The 18754-nt window shown below is 45.2% G+C and overlaps 1 protein-coding gene across 1 annotated transcript; it reads left to right on the top strand.

Moving 5' to 3' along the window:
- Window positions 1–263: 263 nt before the first annotated feature.
- Window positions 264–17418, top strand: Il19 (interleukin 19). Its single transcript, XM_070041451.1, has 6 exons — window positions 264–343; window positions 11189–11344; window positions 11497–11562; window positions 13900–14052; window positions 14943–15014; window positions 17052–17418. Exons 2-6 carry the CDS (start codon window positions 11201–11203, stop codon window positions 17163–17165), a joined length of 549 nt encoding a protein of 182 aa, XP_069897552.1. The 5' UTR covers window positions 264–343; window positions 11189–11200; the 3' UTR covers window positions 17166–17418.
- Window positions 17419–18754: the final 1336 nt, after the last annotated feature.

The following is an 18754-nucleotide window of genomic DNA, read 5'->3' as shown; positions in this document are numbered from 1 at the left end:
GATACCTGCACCTGTTAGCATAATTCTCATGCCAGTCTCAGGTTGGCCTTTGAAGGGCCAGGTCTCAGTTCCTTACCCTAGCTCTACAATTGCTCCAAGTGTTTTTTTTTCTTTTTCTTTTCCTCCCTTGTGCTTAATTTTCAACACAGATGCAAGCATGGAGAGAAAAGCAACTATTTGATTAAATTCACATGCAGGATGGCGTGCCACCAGCTCCTGTTGACTGTCACTGTGTTGGGCCCTGGAAAGGAAGAAGTCACCTGAGCCCTTCGTGGGTCCAGTTTGCTCCAAGTTACCTCTGGAAAGCTTCATCCCAAGCCAGGAAGTTCTATTGGCTGCTGAGGTGGGTGTAGTGGGAAACACCAGGAACCATGTGACTACCCTCTTCTCTGTCCACTCACTAGATAGACATTTATGGAATGCCTACTGTGTGCAGTGTTTTGGGAATAAAACAACAACGAAAAGAGACAAAATCCCGGCCATCATAGAATTTATATGAGAGTCAAGCTAAAAGCCACTTGGTCACTTCTAAATTGGGATCCATGGTTTCAGTCTTCCTTTTTGTTTTCCCTGATGGTACTGGGGTTTGAGCTCAGTATTGTGCTTGTTTGGCAAGTGCTCTATCACTTAAGCCAGACCTCCAGACCTTTTCTTGCTGTAGTTTCTTTTTTAAACCAGATCAGGCCTCATGCTTTTTGCCAGGGGCTGGTCTTAGGCTCTAACCTTCTAGCTATGATTATAGATGTGGGTTCCCACGCCTAGATTTAATTTTTTCTCCCCTCCTCCTCCCTCCCTCCCTCCTTCCCTCCCTCCCTCCATCCCACCCTCCCTCCCTCCTTTCCTTCCTTCCTTCCCTCCTTTCCTTCCTTCCTTCCTTCCTTCCTTCCTTCCTTCCTTCCTTCCTTCCTTCCTTCCTTCCTTCCTTCCTTCCTTCCTTCTTTCCCAGTTCTGGGGTTTGAATTCAGGGTCTTATGCTTGCTAGGCTCCAGCCCTTTAATGTTTTCAGCCCTCCTAACCTTAAGTCTAATGGGATTTCAGAATGGCCCAAACAGTCTAAAGTGCAAATGAGCTGAACACAAAATCAACCTGCAGGTGCTGAGGGGAGAAAAAAGAGGAAATAATGCAGCTGCCAGTAGGTTTGCAAGGGGGGGGTTATCCCAGAGGAACTGCATTTTACCTTGATTTCTATCCTACTCTGAAAACCCCAGTTTACATCTGAGTAGACCCTGATGGTTAGCTCCCATCCAGCATGCATTACCCAGTGAATTTGTACCTAGAATACGATGGAGATGTAGCTGACTCAGAGGAGAAAATCATGTAGGAAAAAAAACCTAAACTCTGGCTTTTGAGCAGAAAGGAGATGGATGGTACTATGGGAGAGCGCTGCTGGTGGGGCACAGCTTGAAAGAGGATGGTCTTCACACCCGGCTTGCTCTTACACCTCAAGTGATTCAGACTGATCAGCCCTCACTCTGCTATGTGCTTGCTCTGGGCCCAGTTCCCCCTCCTCCTTACCAGGTATCTTGAGGTAAAACCTCCCCAGGAATTCCCGGGTTCACAGCGTACATGGGTGCAGTGCATTTCAACTGACATGATTGCTTTTGACCAAGAAGGGAAAAACCACATCCGGTTTCCACAGAAGTACAGTTTGTTGTGACATGCCTGGATGTGTTGGTAGCGAAGAGCACCTTCAAGTCATACCCCATCCCATCCACTCTTCTGCCTTGCCTTGGCTACTTGGAGCAAGGAGAGATGTCTTTATGCCTGTAGGAAGAAAGTTTGAAGTTAGAGGAGGTAATAGAGATCTCATGAATGGAAAGAACACTAGCTGAGAATGTGGCTCACATGGAAGAGGGTTTGCCTAGCAAGCACAAGGAGGTGAGTTCAAATCCCAGAACTGTCAAAAGGCAAAAAAAATTAAGAAGAGCATGAGACTGGAAATTCAGGGATGTGAGCTGTAGTATCATCACCAGTGTGAGCTGGCTGTGTCACTTCGGACAGGACAGCTCCCTACATGGTATCTCCAGACGATCTTGTTTTGTCTGGTGTAGTGAAATGCTCAGGAGGCTGAGAAAGGAGGATCACAAGTTGAAGATCAGGTTGGAATACATACTGACACCCTGACTCACTACTTTGCCTCCAAGGAGAGATGTCAGTACTGATTGCTTGGGAGCGGTATTTAGTAGCTCCAAGTCCAGTTTCTTCATCCAAAAGAACAGATACAGGGACAAGGCTTAGCTCATAGAGAAGATAATACATAAAGGTTCTTCAGATTGAGCCTGTGGGCAGGTAAATATACTTACTGGTAGTTAACAATTATTAAAAAAATACCTTTTGGTGTAATACTTCTTTCTTGAATATGGCTAGGGGAAATGCTAAATATTAGAATGAAAGATACAAAAAACAAACCAAAAGACCACCTGGGACCTGATATCATTGGTCTGGTTCTCCCTGGAGTAAGTCAAGACGCAAGGGCTGTAGGAGAATGGATTTCATGTTTTCCAGTAGCTCCCGCCTCCCTGGCTGACGTCAGTGACACGAAGCCTAGAAAGAGACTCAGTCTATTGTAACAGGTTTAAGGATGGGGTTGGGAATTGGTCCATTATAAAATAAATCTTTTGACCAAGATGCATTATTCTTACAAACTGACATGTTGAGTTAAGATAACAAAAATAAATATATAAAAATGAAACAAAACAAAATAAATCTTAATCTTTTTTTCCAGTATAAGATTTATTTAGAAGATGGGAGATCGACTGAATTTTTTAAATTTTATTTAAAATTTATCTTCAAGTAGTTGTATAAAAGGGGTTCCATTCCACATATCAATGTATGGATGAAATCTTCATCTTTCATTGTAGCAAGCTGATGGATAATTCTTAAAATGAAGCATTAAGAATTAATGCATGAGGCCGGGCGCTGGTGGCTCACGCCTGTAATCCTAGCTACTCAGGAGGCTGAGATCTGAGGATCGCGGTTCAAAGCCAGCCCAGGCAGGAGAGACCGTGAGACTCCTATCTCCAATAAACCACCAGAAAACCGGAAGTGGCGCTGTAGCTCAAGTGGTAGAGCGCTCGCCTTGAGCTGAAGAGCTGAGGGACAGCGCCCAGGCCCAGAGTTCAGGCCCCACAACCGACAAAAAAAAAAAAAAAAAAAAAATTAATGCATGGTTTTTTGATTCTGGATCTATGGAGTAAAAGGGGAAGCTAAATATGGGGGCAGGGAGGATTGCTAATTAAAAATTTAAAAAATCAGTTGCCTTCTAAAACCATCGACCTGGAAATCTGTGAAATATATTGTCCTCATAGAACAATTATTGTCCAAGTAGGTGGTCAGAGGGGATTTGCTGTTTAGCTTTGGGTCTCTCACTTGTGTAGAGATTGGGAATGGGCGCTAATGATAGCTTTTCTTACAAAATTCACAAAAGTAGAGATTGCAGTCTTAATCAGTTAAAAACAGCCTGACATCCCCTCTGTCATACTTTCCCTCCTGCTAGGTGGCGGTAGAGAGCCCCGGTATTTAGGGGAATCTGGTTACTGAGTAGTTGGGGCATTTGCAAGGCTTGTATCACATCTGTGTGTAGTGTAATCCTGTTAGCCATCTGGAAATAAATGCAACTCCTGACTTGTTCCTGGAAGTGGGGGAGGGGAGGAGGAGAAACTGAGATGGAGACCTGTGGCCTCAGAAGCAAAAATGTTGAAAATTCTTCTAGTCATCAGACATGGAAAACTGGAAACCAAAGATTTGGTCTTCATTAAGAATCTGGTGAAATTACCCAGAAAAATGCCATAAATATGGCTACAAATGAATCACAGCCTTCTTCCTTTTCTAGCAGGAGTCTTCTGAAGTGGAATTTATCAGAATTCCTGTCTGTAGGGCACAAATCCAGGCAACAAAACCCAAGTTTTCACATCTGTATCAGTAGAAAGACTGATTTATTTTTAAGATTCCCTTTATGTAGAGTAAAGGTAAAAAGATTATTGTTATGGAAGAAACAAGCTAAGAGATAAGATAATAAAAGTGTTGGCTTATATTTTAATTTTTGTGGATTTCTGTGGTGTCAATGTGTGAAATGTAAATTGTGACCCCCTTTCTCATTGTAAACAAATACTTTTTCCCCTTAATATCGTACTTCTAATTTTTTTTTTTTGGCTTAATATCGTACTTCTTCTTCTTTTTTTTTTTTTTTTTTTGGTCGGTCGTGGGGCTTGAACTCTGGGCTTGGGCACTGTCCCTGTGCTCTTCAGTTCAAGGCAAGTGCTCTACTGCTTGACCACAGCACCACTTCCAGTTTTCTGGTGGCTTATTGGAGATAAGAGTCTCACGGACTTTCCCGCCCAGGCTGGCTTTGAACCATGATCCTCAGATCTCAGCCTCCTGAGTAGGTAGGATAATAGGCGTGAGCCACCAGTGCCCAGCTTTTATCTCTCTCTCTCTCTCTCTCTCTCTCTCTCTCTCTCTCTCTCTCTCTCTCTCTCAATCTTTTGAAGTCCAGGCTAGCCTTTGACTTGTGAACTTCCTGCCTCAGATTCCCATGCTGGGATTATAGGTATATACCACCACATCTGCTGTACTTGATTTTTGAATTCCATTTCTTAGCTCACACCAAATTGTTACTAGCCTTACCTATGCAACCTGGATCTAGCTGGCCTTGGTAGTAGGAGGTCTAGTGTGGTGTTTAACAAATAGAAACACAGGATGCTCAGGTAATTTTGAACTTTGAATACACAACACTAGAGATGTGTTTCCCTAAAATTCAAAGTTAATCCTACATTTGGTGAAAACATGAATGGGGAGACAGGACAGGAGAGGGGAGGGGAGAAGGGATAAAGAAAAGGAAAAGGGAGAGAAGCTTTACCAAGAAGCTCACCCTGAGCTCAGCATTGGAAGTTGGATCGCTATTTACTTTCAAAGCAGGGGAGAGCTTGTAGGAAGTAGGAGGGTTGGCAGTGAGGTGTGGAGCTCTTGGGGTGGGAGTTTTGTTTTACCTGGAGGCACCAGAGAGCATGTTGGGAGTTTGGACCCGGAAGTCCGAAGCCAAGGGATGCACTTCAGGAAGTGTGGCTGCTGAGGGTTGAAGGTCAAGGGTCAGCAGGATGCCTTTGGAGTGAGCCTGGTTACCAGTCCCAGAGAACCATGCATGGACATTGCATGGATTTCTTCCATTCCTTGTGCCCCATCTCTACAGGCACAGCACAGTCAACCTGGGTCTGAGGTTCTTGATCAGCTGACTTGGATGGAGAGCCCTTAGTAACAAAGAAGGAGGGAAGGAGGGCCTTCTGACCTTATTAGCTCACATCGTCAGCTTCCTGGATAAGCACAGTTCAGAACAGCTTGGCCCAGGAGAATGAGATCACCTTCTTGTTGGACCAGCTTGAGGTCTCCATAGCTCCCAGTTCCCTTCTGCTCCACCTGAGCCTAGGATAAGAGGACAGCATGGCCTGAGAGGGACGCTGAGTCAGGGGATGATCTGAGAACTGTGGAACACTCCCTCACTGAGTCCCATGAGTGATGGCTCATCCCTTCACCCATCACTCTGATGGGAAGAGCCCACTGTGTGCCATCTTTGCCAATCTGCTTTCCCCAGAACTGGAAATTTTGTCTTTTTCTTTTTGCTTTATGTTCAAAACCATATATGATTCTAAGAGTACAATTATGACTAAGGTATATTTATCAATAGCTTTGAATATTTACTCTGTGTGTGTGTGTGTGTGTGTGTGTGTGTGTGTGTGTGTGTGTGTGTGTGTGTGTGCTGCGTGCATGCGTGCAGCGCGAGAGTCCTAGGACTTAAACTCAGGGCCTGGTTGCTGGCCCTTAGCTTTTGTGATTAAGGCTAGTGCTCTACCTTTTGAGCGGTAGCTCCACTTCTGGCCTTTTTGTGGTTAATTAGAAATGAGAGTCTCACAGATTTTCCTGCTGCGACTGGCTTCAAACTGGGACCCTTAGATCTCAGCCTCCTGAGTAGTTAGGATTATAGGCGTGAGCAACAACTTCTCAGCATAGATTTTAGTTGTTTTTACATTAGGTATTAGGCAGCCAGGCTTAGAATGGACAGAAATTACCTCTTATTGTTCCCCTTTCCTCTCGATTTGGGGGCTTAAAGGGAGGCTGGAGTGTTAATAACAGTGGCCACCCTTTTTGACGTGAGCTAGATACTGTGCTGAGGGCTTACCTTTAATTTTTTTAATCTTCACACCATGTCTACATGGAGAGTATTCAGTAGGCACACTTTGCATCATTTTACAGATGAATCAACAGACACAGAGGTTGAGTTGTCGGCCTCCTGTGGGGCAGACACAGGGTGTGGAGTCTGTCTGCCCACCTTCCACCCCAGCCACCACTGAAGCTCTACGTGCTGGGAGGAGAAGCTAGCCAGCTACAGGACATGCTTTATGCTTTCTCTTCCCTGGCAAACTTCCTGATATGACATCTTGGTTCTGAACTGAAGGCTGGGCAAGGACATGAGTCTGAGCAGAGAGGAGACACTAGGAGTAGCCATATTGCAATCTCTCTTGTGGGAGGCTGGGCTCTAACCCAGGCAGCTCAGGAAAATGGCACCCAGCTCCCCACCTGACACCACCCTGGGAAACAGGTGGGGCCAGGGGCCATGGCTGATCTTTGCTCCTCTCCAGAAGGGACAGAGAGATGCCCATTTGTTCCCACTGAAGGTATCTTCTCTTTTTCCAGCTGCACAATGTAGGCGTATTTATTATGATACGGGCCCCTTAACTCATTAAAACTCTCAGGTCCTATTTCATGGACCTGCAGAGAGATCTTGAGTGGCTTTGCCAGAGTTGCCTACAGAAGAGGGAAACCCCAAATTTAAATTCGGGGATACAGAGTCAATTACCATAGCCTACATCTTCCCTCAAGAGATATAATTCCAGTAAGTCCAAGATCCTGGATAAGAAGTCTTCCAGTATCTGGGGTTCCTTTCTTTTGAATCTAGTCCCCTAAAAAGACCTTGATCCTCCCTGTTCTTCTTCCTGCTCTGCCATGTCCTAAATCTGGCTGCAGGAGCTGTGTCTGTCCTAGCCTGGGTCAGGGAGAGTGTCTTTAATTGTATTCTATCTCAGGGTTGCTTCATTTGGTAAGCATAAGCTCCCTTTATTCTAGGAATTCATGTTTGGGGAGGAAGCTGTTCATACCTACCTTTCCATCTCTCAGCCTCTGGCTTTTCATGATGAAGACTTTGTACAAAAAAGTGATTTAGATAAAGGGTCTTCTGGATTCCAGGTCTGTTCCTGGTACTGCATCAGTCTCATTTTCTTTCTCTGCATTGATTGAGAATAAAGGACCTTCCAAATGACAAGGAAATGAACAAAAAGACCTGTGCATTCAAGAGGGTGAAAAATAAAATTGTTCCTTATGCTGGGTGCCAGTGGCTCATGTTTATAATCCTAGCTAATTAGAAGGTGGAGATTTGAGAATGGAGTTTCAAAGCCAGTCAGGAGAAGAAAAGTTCATGAGACTCTTCTCTCCAAGGACAGCAAAAAGTCAGACGTGGTAGTACAACTCAAGTGGTAGAGCACTTGAGCACAAAGCTAAGAAACAGTGTCCAGGCTCTGAGTGAAAGCCCCAGTACTTCCATTCGCCCCTAAAACAACCTGACCCCGTGAAGTTAGATGAGTGGATAGAGGTGAAGCACGTAGCTTGCATCTGGCACATGCATAGGTTGGGTCCTCCCTGGTTGCGTGAAACATTGGGGAGTTGGTTTGTGCTGGAGCCAGAAGCACCTGTGGAGACTCATGAGGCTGGGTGCTTGGCAAGGTTAGGTCAAGTACATCACGAAGTACTTTCCTGATTCAGCCTGCAGGGTAAACAGCAGGTTTGGTTGGTGACATGCCACAGCTCCTAGGAAAGTGACCTAAGTTGTATTTTTTTTTTATTATGGACACAGAATTGCAAGTGATGCTCATTTGCATGGTGATGGGGAGTTTATTTCTTTCCCAGAAACTGCATGTCAAGACCTAAAAAAACCCAAAAAACAAAAGAGAGATTTCTTCCTAATGATTAATCAGCTATATCACAAAGAAGAAGAAGAAAAGAAAAACACTTAAGGAAATGAAAGAGGGGATAAAAACGATCTCCTGAGCATGGATCCACCCAGTGAATCCTGACAGTGTTTCCTCTTACCCGCTTGATAAAAGTGACCAGCCCTCCCAAGTGGCAGAGAGCACCTGGGAAGAAGACACCTGAACGGCTGGTAGGCACGGTGAGATGGGAGGGTGGTGCAAGCGCCATCCCTGGCTTTGCTTCTCATGATTCAGGCCCTCATCCTTCATACTACCGGGTGGCCTGTCACCACTGCGCATGCCTGCGCTGCCCTGGGTATTAGGGCTTCCGTAGAATGGGAAGGGGTGGTGAATTTTCTGGTACCTTCACTCAGTGAAAAGAGATAAAGGATGGAAAGAAGAAAGAAAAAAATGAATGAAGGAAAGTAGAAAGGAAAGGAAGAAAGGAAAGAAGGAAGGAATAAAGAAAAGAGGAAAGGAAGGAAGAAATAAAAGGAAGGAAAGAAGGAAGGAAAGACAGAAAGGAAGGAAGGAAAGACAGAGGAAGGAAGGAAAAGAAAGGGAAGAAGGAAGGGAAAGAAAGGAAAGAGTAAAGGAAGGATGGACAGAAGGAAGAAAAGAGGAAAGGAGGAAGAAGGAAGGAAATAAAACAAAGGCAAGGAAGTAATGTCTTAACTATTGCCATTTCATTCTATGAACTTTCTGGAAAAGTTATACCTTATATGTTTTATTTATTTAAAATGTATTGTTATTACAAAGGTGATGTATAGAGGGGTTACAGTTACATAAGTCAGGTAAAGTGTACATTTCTTCTTGGATGATGTCTCCTAGTGTTTCCCTCCCAGCCCCACCCACAAACTGTATAGTTTATTTTATTTTATTTTATTATTTTTGGGTCCAGTCGTGGGGCCTGAACTCTGGGCCTGGGCGCTGTCCCTCAGCTCTTCAGCTCAAGACTAGTGCTCTACCACTTGAGCCACAGCGTCAGTTCTGGCTTTTTTGCTTTTTGCTTATGTGGTGCTAAGGAATCGAACCCAGGGCCTCAGGCATGCAAGGCTAGTCCCTACCACTGAGCCACCTTCCCAGCCCATGTATAGTTTATTTTAAAATATTCTTAATATTCTTTGCACTGGTAAATATCTTTTAAAGTGTAGAGTGCACCCCAGTGCCAGTAGGTCCCATTCAGAAGTGGTTCTCTTCTGGTGGAAAAACGAAGGGCTGGGAGCTCCAGTTGAGGTAGAGAGGGCAGCCCTCCGGTGGGAGGGGCTGGTGGCTTTCCCTTCAGCTGTTAGCTCTGTCATTGGGGGTCTGCTGAATGGGAATGTAGAATGTCTCAGTTCCCTCACAGGCTGGTGGTGAGCACGCACATGGTAATTGTGTGAAATGTTTCCAACACATGCGGTGTGTAGGAGGTGCGTTACCTTCTATTACTATCTGAATTGGCCAAGATGTCTAGAACGAGGCAGAGCTCAGGGAAGTTGCCACAGACTTTGCTGAATGTGGGGCTCATCTCCTGTCTTTTCTTAGGAAGAAATGAAAACAGAGAAATAAAAGTATTTAGCTTACTGCCTGTCCCTCTCCCAGATGACGGCAAGGGCTCTGAATACTCCTGCCTGGCCTCTCAGAAGGGCAGGAGCGAGGGAGAGACAGGAGTTGCTGATTCTGGGCTTCCTAGAGAGGGAGCTGGGGAGTCCTAGAACAGTGTGATTCATGCCCCTAGGCTCCTCCCCTTTTAAAAAAATAGTTATAGCCACTACAATCACAGTGAAGGGTCAGGGTGGAGGCTCTGTAGATCCCTAGCTGGTTTCTAGGTTCAGAGCCCGACTCTTTTCTACTGCTACACAGGTTAGGCACATTGAGCCCAGCTGGCACAACTGTGTTGGTCCATGGGGGACACTGGCAGTCCAGCCATATGTGTTGTTCTAAGACTCACCTTTAAGGCTAAGCTTTGTCTGTAAAGATTGTGCTACGGGGAGGGGTCAGAGAAAGATAATAAGCTGTACAATGAGGCGTGTGATGTACCTGTCTCCCCATGAGCATCATATGATATGTGTGTGTGTATGTGTGTGTGTGTGTGTGTGTGTGTGTGTGTGTGTGTGTGTGTGTGTGTATGAGTGTGCCAGTACTGGGGCTTGAACTCAAGATCTGGCTGCTGTCCCTCAGTTTTTTGCTCAAAGCTTATGCTCTACCACATGAGCTACATCCATAAATACCTGTGGTTTGTTGTTAATTTTTCTTTTTTTTTCTTTTTGTGGTTCATTGGAAACAAGAGTCTCACAGACTTTTGTGTCCAGGCTGGCTTCAAACCTCAACCCTCAGATCTCAGCTTCCTGAGTAGTGAGGATTATGGGTATGAGCCACCAGCACCAGGCTCATGGGACACATTTTTAAACAAAGAGGTCAACAGAAACAAGCAAGAAGGGTACATGAGAAGAGGCAGCAAGTATCATGAAGTCTTGTTCTGCTGGAGAACTAGCTAGTTGCAAACATCTCTCTCTCTCTGTCTCTCTCTGTCTCTGTCTCTGTCTCTGTCTGTCTCTCTCTCTCTGTTTCTCTGGTTCTGTTCATGACAGATGTAAATCCATCAGCTTGGCCTCTTACAGGAAGAAGGCATTCCTCCCCTAGCTCCTCACTGTGACTAAGTAGTTTTTAAGAGATATCTGTGCCTTCTTTCCCCGCCTTCTCCAGAAGGCACAAATCTGCCTAGTTAGCTCCAAACAAATGTTTTGAAGCAGATACGCTCTGAGGTTTTATCATAAAAGGGTGTTGCTTACTTGAGGGTCAAACAACAACCAAAAGCCCAAATGTGCTTCGATTTTCTTTTTTCAGATCTGTTGCCTAATTTCCATGGCTTATGACCAACCTTGTTTTTCTTTATTTAATTGATTAAAAACAATACTTTTCTCTCCTGTTGACGAAGTAAGTCGGGTTGAGTCAGCATAGTGACGGACACACAAATGTACTCTGGAGGACTTCAGAAGCCCTCCTGTGCTTCCCGGGGCTGGGGCCGGGGGAGAGCTCATTGGTAACAGAGTCGAGACAACCAGAAGAGGTGACACAAGCCCCTGAAACATCTCAGCGCTGTGATTCAGGTCTTGGTTGCCTCCTACTCTGCATGGTGCAGGTCCCCCGAAGGAACACACTGGAGTGATTCTCTTTCCGTTTCTCTCGAGGCTGGATAGAACATGAAGGTACAAAGTGCTTTCCTCTGGATCCTGGGCACACTGCTGATCCTGTCCTTAGGGCAGAGTCTCGGTCTCAGGAGATGTCTCATTTCTGTGGACATGCGCCATCTAGAAAGGAGTTTCCAGGAAATCAAAAGGACTTTGGTGAGGATGGGTTGGGTGAGGGTGTGGGCAAAGGGCTGTGTGGGTCACCTCCAGTCATGGCTGGGAAGACAAGCTCTTTCCTATAACCCCCGGTATCTCAGGGGAAAGTGAGATGTCATCACCTATGTCTATTCTTCCGTTTCCTTCCCTAGCAAAACAAGGATGTCTTCCAAAATGTCACCATCTTGTCCACACTGCAAAGTCTGCAAGGCATTAAGGTATGGCATGTCTGTGACTGTTGTGTCTTTTTCTTTTAAAGTGTGTTTTAATCTTTCAAGTAACATGGCCCTGGAATAAGAAAGAAATCTCCACCCAATGTGTTGTCAGTGCTTAGGACTTCTTTAACCAAGAAGTCTGGACACACTTCTGTCCTGGAGTCCTAAAGAAATGCCACTTCCTTAGATTGTAATGGAGGGGGTGGGAGGCAGGCAGGTGCTCAGAGGGCAGGATTTTTGTGGTTTGGAGTCATTTGGAAGTTTCTATGAAGGGAAATGAAATAAAAGAAGAGCCACTGAAAAGCTGAGAGGCTGTAGAGTTAGGGACAGAAGAGAGAAGAGATTTGAGGTGCATGGGAGAATGGGATTATATGGCTACAAAATGTTTTTGAAGTGTGTGATATCTTCCCTGTGGAGACCAAAGTGCAAAAGAAGCTTGATCTTCTCATCCTCCTTCTGCTTCTCTTCTTTCTCTCATCCTCTCTTCCCTTCCCTTCCCTTCCCTTCCCTTCCCTTCCTTCCTTCCTTCCTTTCTTTCTTTCCTTCTTTCTTTCCTCTCTCTCTTTTTCTTTCTTTCCCCTTTTCCTCCTTCCCTCATTTTTTTTGGGTGCTGCATTCCTTTTTCTAATGCTGTATCTTTAGTAGCACAGAGTAATCTTTTGCCCCTCTAGTTTTTTTGGGGGGGGGGGTCCGGTCGTGGGGCCTGAACTCTGGGCCTGAGCGCTGTCCCTCAGCTCTTCAGCTCAAGGCTAGCACTCTACCACTTGAGCCACAGCTCCACTTCCGGATTTTTTTTTCTGCTTATGTGGTACTGAGGAATCGAACCCAGGGCCTCATGCATGCAAGGCAAGCGCTCTACCACTGAGCCACCTTCCCACCCCCTCTAGTTAAGGGCCCAGTGAGAATGGGGGAAAGGATTTCTTTTTTTAAATTTTATTTTATTTTTATTGTGAAAATACTGTACAGAGGGGTTACAATTACATGGGCAAGATAATGAGTACATTTCTTATCAAGCATTGTAGCCTCCTCCTTTGTTTCCCCTTCCCATCCCTTTCCATCCTCCCCCCACCCCCCCACACCGAATCCACCTCCCCCCCCCACCAAAGTTGTAAAGTTCATTTTTCAACATAACGACTTGTACATCTCATTGTTGCAATGGGTCCACCTGTATCCCTATTTAAATGATTTGTTTTTTCCCTTCCCCTCCACCAATTATACCAACATCAAATACAGTGAAAGCAGGGGTTATATGTGGGGGAGGGACATACAAAGCAACAAAGAAATCATCTTATAAATATGTTAGAGGGGGAAAGGATTTCTGTGTGTTAAGTCAACTTTGCTTCCATCTAGGAAAAGCTACCCTGGAGGCCAGGGAGGCTGCTTCCTTTCAGGCTAATGAAGATGGATATGTTGTAAGCCACTCCCTACTTGGACTAAAATCCTCTACCAGTAATTGATGGGATGGACAGAGTACAGATTGTTAGAAGGACACCGTTTAGCCAGTTTCTCTGGGAGAGCTTAGGAAACCTCTCTTAATCACATGCATGCAGTCAGTTTCCAGTCTTACAAATCTCAGTAGCATTCAAATGAGCCCTGCAGTTTACAAGGACAGTCTGGAAGAGAGCCCAGCACTGTGGTGAACAGCAGAGTAGCCAGGATAAAAGTAGCGTCATGCCCAATATACCTGGCATGCTGTAGCCATGGGTCTTGATGGATGGGAGACATTATTGAGTAATCAGCTTCAGCCTCTGTAATGGAAGGAAGTCCTATTCAAGAAACCTGCTCAGCCGGGTGCGGGTGGCTCAGGCCTATAATACTAGCTACTCAGGAGGCTGAGATCTGAGGATTGTGGTTTGAAGCCAGGCCTGGCCAAAAAGCCCATGAGACTCTTATCTCCAATAAACTATCGAGAAAAAGCCAGAAGTTGTGCTGTGACTTAAGTGGTAGAGGGCTAACCTTGAGCAAAAAGAAGCTCAGGGACAGTGCCTAGACCCTGAGTTCAAGCCCCAGGAAAGGACAATAATAATAATAATAATATTCTCAGCCACCAGCACTCTTCAGAACAAGTTTAAACAGAATATAGGAGTGACATGTTTGGGATTCTAATCTCTGATGGAAGATTTGGATCCCATCTTTTGGTTGCCATACCTCCCAGTCTTCCGCCTCAGTAGCTTGGCCGTGGGGAGAATGAATGAACACTTTGAGGCTGTTAGGAATTTTAGACAATAACGTCTAGTTCTCTTGCTTCTTGCTCTCCCCACTTGTACAGCCTGCTTTGGTCTCTAAGATCATAAAAGAAGGCTCTGGGGGGTGGGAATGTTCTCTAATTTGTATCTGTAGCCCATAGATGTGTGCTGCGTGACCAGGAACCTCCTGGCATTCTACATGGACAAAGTGTTCAAGGATCATCAGGAGCCAAACCCCCAGATCCGGAGACAGATCAGCAGCATTGCCAACTCTTTCCTCCACATGCAGAAAACTCTGCAGCAATGTGTAAGTCTGTGAATCAGGGTTTCAGACATGTGCTCTCAGACTGACTAAGGAGAGGCTGGGCCAGCGTGGCCCCCAGCATGCTTTCTGGTAGGGTTGGTGGGGGTGGGGGTGGAGTGGGTTCAAAGGAAATTCGCTGCCCTGTCATCTATGGAAGAACCTTCAGGAACCTTCACATGGTAGTCACTCCTGTCCTAAGACTTCTGGTCAACTGACATCTCGTCAGATGGGTCTCCTCTTGGACAATCCTCCTGGGAGAACCAGCTCACCTTAAGCGTCCCTGTGAGGGGCATGTGAAGGATTCTGGTCTTACCGTAGTCTTTTTGAGTTTTTTTTTTTTGTAAGGAATCCTCCGGGTTGTTTCTTGACCCTTATCCCTAAGGGTCACCTCTTAAAATCAAACATCAGAATCAAAATCATAATGAAACAACAAAAAACTTAGATCCAGGTAAACCTTTCCTGCTGTTCACTTCCTGTGGCAAATAACGTCACCTCTTTGTGCTCCAGGTTCTAACATTGTTAGAAAAGTGATAAACCCCACCCTGCCTACAATACTACAATCATGGACTCCAATGGGCACGTTTAACCATTTCCTCCACCCGACAGATATTGAGTGCCTTACCGATTGGGGTGCTGCAATCACAGAGTGGTGACAAGAAGATGTCATGTGTACTCTCTTGGTGCTGTGAACCCATAAAAAAGCCAAAGTTGTGGTCAGATGGCAACCACGTTCATAGACAGGCACTAGTCTCCCCTGTCTGCTCCACCTGAATTTGCTCACCTGGCCTCACCTGGGTGGGAGGAGAGATGTCGCTTCTCAAGTGGGAGGTGGCATGCCAGCAGGCCTGTGCTAAGGTCTGCTGACAGGAGCTGCCTCCAATGTGTCACGGCAGGAGCAGAGATGGTGCCACTGTAGTCAGGAAGCCACCAATGCCACTAGCATCATCCAGGACAACTACGATCAGGTGAGGTCGGGGAAGAAGATGGAGATGATGACAAATGAAGGGTAGTTGTCTTGAGGGAGAATAACAGCCTTTCTGCCTCCTCCCTACTCTGAGTCATTTATTTTACACTCAGTGAGTCTTTGTGGCAGGTTTATCCTGAGTCTTTATCTGCAGTGTGTGTGCGTGTGTGTGTGCGTGCGCGTGCGGGCATGTGGGTGTTGGTCTTAGCTCATTGGCTGATTCTCTGTTATCCCTCTCCTAGTTTCTTTATACCTCTGCTTACCAGGCCTGACTGGGTTATAACTTGGGGAGAAGTACGTGGTAGGTAAGATGGGGGTGATACAAAGGGAACGAGATCCGTAGCGAATTACATGCTGTTATGCATGAAGTAAATGCGTTGTGTGTGGAGTATCCTGTGGCAGCACCCACCGTAGGTATTCTGCATCCTGATGAAGGCACAGTGCAGGGGTCAATATAAAAGCCGTGCTTCTCATATGCTCGCATCATCGTGAGAACTGGCTCGAGGAATCCGGGGTTTCTGTGTTCTGACTGCACTCACGGATGATGCCACTGGCTTTGAAGAGCAAGGAGGTGTGGGGGTCTGTGCAGAGCTCTTTATCTCCATTAGATAATGTAGCAAGAGCCAAGTGGTTCTTATACCGTGAACTAGATAGTGTTCCAAGCCCACAAATGTGTGGCCTCATTGGTCTTTCACAATAATGCTATGACTATTATCTGCCCTGGGTGAATTAGGAAAACCAGGTCCCCGTATGTTAAATGAGTTATTAAATTCCTCTCTGCCTCTAAGTGGTGGACGTAGGATTTTTGGTTCCCACTGGCTCTATGGATGCACCTTTAGATCTTCTCCCTTTCGTGTGGAAAGAGGTGGAGAAGTCAGGAGTCACAGTCTAGTTCTGATTCTTTGACTACTCAGCTGTGATGCTGTGCGGGACACAGGCCCTTAGGGTCAGGTGGGGACAGCACAGTCTCCCTTTCCACTGGAGATCACCAAAGGTACCAAGACTTTCGGGAAGACAGAAGTACTAAAAGCAAGCTGACATGAAAAGCAAATAAAAGAAATGGCCAGCAAGGCAAATCTTTCCTGTGACAAGCAAGGGGGTGGTGGTTGGGGTAAGAGGGAGAGGTAAAACAGAGGGAAAAGAAAGGATTTCTTATTTTGTCTATAAGGAGTTGGCATGATTTATTGGCTTGTTTGTAAACACAAAGATGGTCAGCTATTCGGAAAATAATGTCAAATGGCTGCTACGCAAATATATTTGATACATAAAAAGCAAATCACATGGTAGGGGGAAAACAATGGAGGGGGTAACAATGTTCAAGAGGAAGTGGAAGTGTACTCATTACCTCACTCATGTAACTGTAACCTTCTGTATAGTATCTCTACAATAAAAAAAATTAAAAAAAAAATAAATAAATAAATTCACAGTCATAGCAAAAAAAAAAAAAAAAGATGATGTTAAGTGAAATGAACCCCAAGATAAGGACACAGTGGGTTTTTTTCTTTCTTGCTATTGTTTTTTTTTAACATATTCAAAATGTACTATGTGATTTTTTTTCTCTTGTATGTTCTTCCCCCGGTATAACCCCTGTTTTCATTGTATTTGATGTTGTCAGTGCCCTGCATCTTGTATATACATTTTCTAACTTGGGGAGGGGAAGGGAAATAACAAAATGCTGAAATAAGGATACAGGTTGACCCATTGTAATAATGAGATGTACAAGACACTATGTTGAAAACAAACTTTACAACTTGGCAGGGGAGGGAGGAATTGGGGAGGTGGGGAGGGAAGGAATGGTAGAGAAAAAACAAAGGAGGAGGTAACAATGTTCCATAGGAAATGTATGCATTACCTTACTCATGTAACTGTAACCCCTCTGTACAGTATTTTTACAATAAAAAACATAAAAAAAGAAAAAAAAAAAAAAAAAAAAAAAAAAAAAAAAGCAAATCACACGGGGACTCAAGTCGAGGGACAGTGATAGCAAATGTTGGCCCAGTCTCCAGGTGTGAACTTATGGTGGTTTTATTGTTTTCAGCTGGAGGTCCGTGCTGCCGCCATTAAATCCCTGGGTGAGCTTGACATCTTTTTAGCCTGGATCAACAAGAATCACCAGGAAACTTCCCATGCTCTACACCAAGTTCCTGTGTAATTATCCAGGGATGAACATCTCCGGAGAGGTTTCTTATGATTACAGCGGACTTTAAAGGGGAGAAGCCTCCCTGCTGATTTGGGAGTCTCTCCTTTGGGGTTAGCGAAAGAAAATGAGTTTGGGCCAATCTCACCCTGCAAATGAAAAATCTCATGGGCTGGTCTCGGGCTGTCTGATCCCACTTGAAAATAGCCAAGTAGTCTGTTATTTTATTTATAATGACCTATACCTTCCAGGTTCTGGGAGCTAGCCTGGAAGGAAATGATCCGATTCCCATTAACTTATTGTAAAGTCATGTCTTCTGTAGTTTATGTGGGGCCAACTGACTTGTCTGAATAAACGCCATGCTTTACCTCTGAGAGAAAGTGCCTTCTGATTCAGGAAATCAGTCAAACACTAATACATAGCAATTAGTAGACTAAAAGAGGCATGAAGAACGTAGCTAGATGGGGAACTTGAAGCTCAGCGCGGGATAATAGTTTACCTACCCAGGGCTTAAAACTGGTGCAGAAAATGGTTCCAAACAGTGTTTTATGATTCCATTTTTTAGTTGTTGAAACAAAATACCTGAGGTTGGGTTACTTTCAAAAGAAGAGAGGTCTACTGAGCTCACAGTTCTGTGGGTTCAAGGACATGGGGCTGGCAGGGCCTTGGCTCTGCTGAGGGCTGCATGATGGAAGGCATCACAATAGTGAAAGCACGCAGAAGGAAGACACCTCGAGATAGGATGGCAGAAAATGATGTAGGGTTAAGGCTTGCTCTTGTCACAATGTATTCTCAGGAGATCCAAGATCCCAGGACACATAGCTTAGTTCATTCCCAGGGTACCCACTCAATGACCTCAGGACCTCCCACCAGGCCCCATCTTGTACAGATCCACCACCCTCGGGACCAAGCCTCTGGCATCTGAGACCTGGAAAGAGGCAAGCCTCATCAAACCATAGCACTGGCTCTTTACATTGTTCACTCAGGTGGGGCAGAGAGGCCTTCACCCTGCTTTGGATTTCCTCTCCATCTCCCTCCATTTCTGATATCTCTTCCTCTGTGCCTCTGTCTTCTCTCTCCATCTCCATCTCTTTGATTTTCTCTGTATGCATTTCTTTGTTATCTCTCTCTCTTCCCAACACAAATAAAGACTAAACTAACCCTAATCCATTCTCTGAGGGTGGTAGGTGTTGTGCTGAGAATATATTTCTAATCAGGGATGGTTGTCATGGTGACAAACTTAAGGAGGTACAGCCCAGAGGCCTCGGACACCCTGGGCAGAGGGTCAAGGCCCTAGGGGACTGTGGAGAAGGCGCCAAGTTCTAGATGAACACTCCTTAGCTGCTTCAGAGGACAAAGACCTGTCAATAACCAGCGTGAAATAACAGCTGACATTTCCCAAGGCTGAGAGAAGAACTCGATGTGCATTATCCTGAGCCAGCATCTGTACGGCACCTGGCTAGCTGCAGTTACCTTTCTTCTTTCCTACAGCCTTTACCCAAAAGGACACCATGTAGGCTGTACCCCACACCTACCACTTCCACCTTGGAAAACCTTACCTCTCCTTCCTGTTTTCCTAGCATCCTGTGTTGTTTCTTTTCTGC

Source organism: Dipodomys merriami, unplaced genomic scaffold, assembly GCF_024711535.1.
Source record: "Dipodomys merriami isolate MVZ:Mamm:240054 unplaced genomic scaffold, mDipMer1.0.p SCAF_31, whole genome shotgun sequence".
In the NCBI taxonomy this organism is placed as follows: Eukaryota; Metazoa; Chordata; class Mammalia; order Rodentia; family Heteromyidae; genus Dipodomys; species Dipodomys merriami.
Note: the sequence above shows the minus strand (reverse complement) of the source record. Positions and strands in the feature narration are given on the sequence as shown.

Bases quoted from the DNA above. Each gene is read 5' to 3' on its own strand.
- Il19 (XM_070041451.1), top strand. From the start codon at position 11,201: ATGAAGGTACAAAGTGCTTTCCTCTGGATCCTGGGCACACTGCTGATC. The intron at 14,053-14,942 runs GTAAGTCTGTGA...GTGTCACGGCAG, and splicing joins AGAAAACTCTGCAGCAATGT to GAGCAGAGATGGTGCCACTG. The intron at 15,015-17,051 runs GTGAGGTCGGGG...TATTGTTTTCAG, and splicing joins TCCAGGACAACTACGATCAG to CTGGAGGTCCGTGCTGCCGC.